This window comes from Cucumis melo, chromosome 10, assembly GCF_025177605.1.
Source record: "Cucumis melo cultivar AY chromosome 10, USDA_Cmelo_AY_1.0, whole genome shotgun sequence".
NCBI classification, from domain to species: domain Eukaryota; kingdom Viridiplantae; phylum Streptophyta; class Magnoliopsida; order Cucurbitales; family Cucurbitaceae; genus Cucumis; species Cucumis melo.
The window spans coordinates 4,165,397-4,171,341 of record NC_066866.1 but is presented as its reverse complement, the minus strand read 5'-3'; the positions used below and the strand labels follow the sequence as shown (position 1 = coordinate 4,171,341).

The following is a 5,945-nucleotide window of genomic DNA, read 5'->3' as shown; positions in this document are numbered from 1 at the left end:
TATCTGTTTGTTTTCGAGGACAAGAGGTCCTCAGTTTAAATCCCCCCACTCTATGTTGTACTTATAAAGACATTTTCAATAAATAAAAAATTAAAAAAAAAATATTCGTTTGTACAGAAAAACATGTGATGACTAACATCAACCTACGCGATCCCTTAAATTGTTTTGGTTATATCTCTTCAACTATGGCTATAAAAGGAACAAAAACTAAACGGGTATTAGACCCAACTTGCTTTAGGTCAAGTTAGCTATCATGACTCACCCTCGGTTATCATTCTCTATCCTTATTTGTTACTCGATCTAAAATAATTTGCGCTTCAAATTCATAAACTATAATAACTAATCCATGTTTTCAAATAAACCCCTAAGTTTGATGAGGCTAAATCTACCATTTGAAGGATGTAACATCAAGTAAACAAAAGGGTAATTATAATGTGTAGCAATTTTTAGAATAATTATTAAATATGTAATAATATTTTTAAAAAATTGCAAATATAGCAAATTCTATAAGTGATAGACTTCTATCGTTGATAGACTTTTATGATTTATCACTGATAGACCAACATTTACTATATGATCTATCAGTCGGAGATTCTATCATTGATAGATTTTGCTATATTTACATTTTTTTAAAATGTTACAATATACTTAATTATTTTTTAATATAATTGCTATATTTGCAATTATCCCTAAATGGAAACCCAAATTACCATACATGGATTGGGCAAGACAAATGGGCCGGTTATATATTGGGCCGTTTAAGTGGGCTGGAAGAGACCCCATATAGAAACATTAGTACGGTTCAATCCACGCGTCCTTCGCGCGAGAATCCTACAATGGAGGGAGATGTAAAGTAAAGGCAGTAAAGTTCGTTCAAAACTGAGCTATCGGAATCATCTCTTACCTACGCCTGAGAGAGCACCGGATTCGATTCTCCCTGATAGCAACGTTAGGGCATACTCCTTTATCGTTCTCACATTCTGCAGGTGATCTTCCATTTTTCATTTTGTCGAGTTTTGAATTTGTTGCATCAGAGGGAGTAGGCACTGTAATTTTAAGCGTGTTTCCGTATGGTGTTGAGTACTTGCTAACCTTGATTTTGGTGATGCGAAGTCAATTTCAAATAATCCGTACGTTTATTTCATTGATCTCGAGGTTTTGGAATTTTTTTTTGTATGTATGAGGTTTTGAAAATGATTGATTGAAGCCGTGCGTGCGTAATTATCAGATTTCTGAATTTTGTTGTGTTTTGTTAGAAGTTGTACATCGGTTAATTCCTCCTTCTGAAAGTGAAAAATAAGTCTTAAATATGAATGAAATGACTCTGCCACGTCCTTTCTTGTGAGATGGTCTTTTGTTGAGGACAGGAATTCCTGGTGATGGAAGATGTTTGTTTAGATCGGTGGTTCATGGTGCTTGTCTCAGATCGGGCAAGCTGGCTCCAAGCGAGGTTCTTCAAAAGGAGCTTGCAGACGAGCTCAGAGAAAACGTACGATCCAAAATTCATTTCTATTGTTTTTTCTTTTTTGTTAAATATATTATTGCATTGCAAATAATACAATCCTCCAAGTTTCTGATAGTTTTGCTTCACTTCGAATGCTACCTTTCCATTTCGTTACCCCAATCTGACGAATAGTTGTTGAATGGTTTGAATAGGTTGCAAATGAGTTGATGAAGAGGCGTTTGGACACTGAGCGGTAAAGTTTCTTGAGGTTTTTTTTAGTTTATATTATGCAGAGCTTTTTATACATCACAATTCACAACTATTTAACACGATTATAGAAACAACAACAATCACTTTATGATTTTCAATCAAATTTTGAATTGAACCTGAATTCAGTAAGTACTAAAAAATTGGGTCATTCCATTTATTTATGTGATTCTCATTGACCCAAGATGATCTGTTTTATATATTATTTATTAAGATCTGACAGTTTGTGAGGTATGATATAGTAGTAAAATAATAATAAAAAAAAAGGTCAGTCCTTGTTCGATGCTTTTAAATGTCCAATTTTAGTCTTGTATTATTAATAAATTTTAAATTGTCCTGAGTTAATTTTTATCAAAATTAACTATATAACAATAATAATTTTCATGCAAAACGAAATATGTGAATATGTTTTCAAAAATTGTTGTAAAAATTTTAAGAAATAGCAAAAAAAAGATTTCTGAAAAAGTTCAACCATAAACCAGCAGTTGGACCTCAATTTAAGATTTCTTGAAAATTACAGTTATTATAGCACCATTAATTTATTTGTTATCGGTTCTATATATTTACGTCATTTTACCTATAAGCTAGTAACAATCTAGATGTTTGTTTATTTCATTTTCCATTCTCTTGTTATCGTGGAGGCTGTGTGCTGTTATACATCTGTTCTCTAATCCGTTGCTGTGCCGAATTTCTTTTGTTCTTGCATTGAAATTAAATCGTAATAGACAACAGAAAATATCCAAGCTTGCACTGGTTGGCAGGTTTATCGAAGGTGACTTCGGACAGTATGTTAGACACATGCGCCAACCACATGTATGGGGAGGAGAACCTGAGTTACTCATGTCGTCACATGTCCTACAGTAATCTCTCTGTTCAATTATTCTCCTTGCTGCAGTTTTCTCATTGATACATCTCTCAAGTTGTCACGACATGCATTTAATTTAATTATTTGAAGCAAACACCTACATTCATTATGCTGGGTGTCACGGGCCTCATGGGGGGTCTGACACTGGGCTTCATTTGGATCTTAAGGTGAATTGGAAATTGTAAAGAACATGTCTTCTTCTCTTTCCTTATTTTCTAAATAGAAGTTCCTACACTGCCTGAACTTTCTGAACCTTGATATAGTTCCTCAAGGATTCTCCCTAGAGTTTTCTGCTCACAAGTTAGACTTGTGTCGTTTGAAGTTGAGAAACTTAACCTAGATGTTATACGGTAGGTTTACCTATCTTAGATTACGAGTTTGTTAATCCTGTTGGTTATATATAACTCAGGATTATAAGACCTTTTATTACTACATGCTATCTTTGTTGACGGCTGCCCATATTGGCATATGCTTACACTAACACAAACTAAGTTTGTATAACCTCTTCTACTTCCAAGTCGATATTACATGCCAACCTCATAAACCCAAACGGGGAATGTTTAGTTTGTAGTTTGAGTCATGGAACTTCGATATTTTTGATATATCCACAACTTGAAGAGTTTGACATTGATGTTAAATATGAAGAAGCACGGATATGGATATGACAAACACATGGTGACATGTTATTTTTTTATAAATCTTGGATATGACAAGGACATGTTTAAATAAATTATACAATTTAAAAAATATATATCACTTCCATCATAAAAGAAAATTAAATGTAATTGGTTGATGTGTTTATGTACTTAAAAACTTGATGTATTTAACATTCAAATCTATTTAACAAGTGTTCAATGCATGTCTAATATAGTTGTTGCACTAACAAGTGTATGATGTGTTCAACAAGTGTCAAATTGTCAAGTATCCGACACGCTAGTCAAATTAATTAAATTGTTCGTGCTTCTTATTATATATATTAATATCTCCTACGTCTTTTACAATTGCTTGTAAAACATATAAAATGATCGGTATATTGTTCAATGCAAAACTACACATCATTCTTCTAATCGATTTGATAAGTTGACTAGTTTTTGTGTCTTTTTTAAGGATGCCAATCTCAGTGTACATGTGTGACAAGATGTCAGGAAATCTCAAGGTCATAGCTGAGTATGGGCAGGAGTATGGCAAAGAAAATCCCATCCGCGTCCTTTTCCACAGCTACGGACATTACGATTCCTTGAAAGCTCCATGCAATTAAAGAAGTAATATCCTTTGCTTCCCTATCTATTAGTATTTGCTTCTGTCAGAAAAAGATTGTGAGGGATGTGAATCATAACCATTTCAAAATAGCTTTTCCCCTTCCTAGAAAAGCCAATTTCTTATAATAATTACTGATGAATCGGCTATGCTAAGTAAATAGAGGTAAGCAAACAAGCAATTACCATCACAAAAGTCGATGGTTTTGATCTCCTCTTCCCACTTATCATTGACACTTTAGTGAATTGCACAAGAATTGGTGCACTGCGCCAAGTATATGTATGAATTATAAATCTTTCTAACCTTTTGGTAAAACTTAAGAATCAAGGTCAGTCGTCTTCGAATATTGTTTTGTTTTGTTTGTAAAAAACTCAATGCTAAAACTCAAGAATTAGGTTTACATGTTCAGACCAGCGTCTTCCTACCTGCTCGAACAGTCGCACATCAACAACACCTAGATTGCTTGGATGGAGTTTGGTTGAAAAACGAAGCGATGCATTGAGTTGAAGAAATTGGTTTTCAATTTGAAGTTGGCTTCGAAGTGGATTTTGGATCGGCGGTGTATATATGTGTTTTTATTTACCGAGGACGACGAAGCCGAAATAAAATCATATAATAGAAAGAAAAAGGGTAACAATTTTCAACTTAAACTATGACCTGTAGGGTTGAACTAATAATTACATGAATTTAGACTTGAAAATTAAAAGGTGTATCAATTTTCTCTAAACTAATAGTTGTAATTTAAATCCTGAATTTTTATAAATATATTAAATTAAACTTTAGAGTTATATATATTTATCAATTTAAATTTTTAATTTTTATAAATACATCCATTTAAACTTAACTCTCCCAAGTGTATCTAAATAAAATATAATTGAAGATTTAAATATATAAAATATTAAATATATAAAATCATATTTTTAATATTTAAATTGATATATTTATAGGTTTGGAGTTTAAATTGATATAATGGGTTTAGATTCTTAAAATATACTTCTTTTTAGTTTACAGGTGTTTTCGAACAACTTGGTCTCTATATGTTTTTTAAATGTTCTTTTTTGTACGGTTAAAAATAGCAATGAGAGGTAAAATAGTTTTAAAAAATAAATCATATCTAAAGGATATTTTTAAATAACGGTGGATCCAAAAATTTTATTTAGGAGGGTATTATATGGTAATCACACAAAAAAAATGTCAAAATAACTTGAAGCCACAAGACGATGGTTGTGAGAATGGGACACAACTACTACGTTACAACTATACTTTGTTTAAAATAAAACATTACTTAATATATATTATAATGTAATGCTTCAAAATTAATATTAAAATACAAAAAAAAAAAAAAATAGAGATATGGGTCCCTGCTAGCCCCAACGTAAATCCGTCTGTGTTTTCAAATGTAACAAAGTCAATTTGGAATATATACAAATATAATAAAATATGATAGAATACCATTTGTGTCTATCTAAACTTTTGTCTATTTGCCTTAGATAGTTTTCAAATATTTACTATTAATAAAACTATTTGAAACTTTAATTTTCTACTTCGTTTACTATTTTTTAGTTATTCCACCTTTTCATTTGTAAATAGTAAAATTATTTGAAAAACTCTAATTTTATAGCGTGTTTACTATTTTTTAATTATTTCATCCCTTTACTTGTAACACAAACTAGAATAGTTCGTATATCAAACATAAGTCATTATAACTCAAAATAAAATAGTTTGCCTTCCAAATATAGATTATAACTCATAGTCAATAATAATTATGGAGCATAATAATCAAATCGTAAATCTTAAAGTTCTAATCTTAAGCTTCGAATTAAATTAAAATTGTATGAACGTAATTTACATGTGAAAATGTGAACAATAACAAAATCTTCAAATTCATGAACAATAAATGTTTTATTTTAACGGCTCTAACGTAAAAAATTTTAGTTATAAACTCGTAACTAATAAAAAAAAGGGGCTAAAAAGGAAAAATGTTTCTCTTCCAAACTTTTTTAGATAATATATATAAACATCTCTTTTCTTCTCTAATAATATGTCATGGACATGGAGTTGAGTGGACTATAAATAGCTTACTCTATATTTGGGATAAAAGTTTCATTTTAG

General features: G+C 31.0%; 1 protein-coding gene across 3 annotated transcripts; it reads left to right on the top strand.

The window, feature by feature from the left end:
• The first annotated feature begins 879 nt into the window (after nucleotides 1-879).
• LOC103488904 (OVARIAN TUMOR DOMAIN-containing deubiquitinating enzyme 4-like) lies at nucleotides 880-4,621 on the top strand. 3 transcript variants are annotated; one of them, XM_051091257.1, is made up of 6 exons: nucleotides 880-1,130; nucleotides 1,368-1,489; nucleotides 1,657-1,697; nucleotides 2,473-2,571; nucleotides 3,684-3,838; nucleotides 4,243-4,621. In XM_051091257.1, the coding sequence occupies exons 1-5, from the start codon at nucleotides 1,106-1,108 to the stop codon at nucleotides 3,832-3,834; spliced, it is 438 nt and encodes a 145-aa protein (XP_050947214.1). In that variant the 5' UTR covers nucleotides 880-1,105; the 3' UTR covers nucleotides 3,835-3,838; nucleotides 4,243-4,621. The 3 variants fall into 3 exon arrangements, with proteins under 3 accessions (XP_050947214.1, XP_050947213.1, XP_050947212.1); XM_051091256.1 differs by having other exon boundaries at nucleotides 4,229-4,621; XM_051091255.1 differs by lacking the exon at nucleotides 4,243-4,621 and having other exon boundaries at nucleotides 3,684-4,177.
• The last annotated feature ends 1,324 nt before the right edge of the window (nucleotides 4,622-5,945 follow it).

Bases quoted from the DNA above. Each gene is read 5' to 3' on its own strand.
- LOC103488904 (XM_051091257.1), top strand. From the start codon at position 1,106: ATGCGAAGTCAATTTCAAATAATCC. The intron at 1,131-1,367 runs GTACGTTTATTT...TGTTGAGGACAG, and splicing joins AAGTCAATTTCAAATAATCC to GAATTCCTGGTGATGGAAGA. The intron at 2,572-3,683 runs GTAATCTCTCTG...GTCTTTTTTAAG, and splicing joins ATGTCGTCACATGTCCTACA to GATGCCAATCTCAGTGTACA.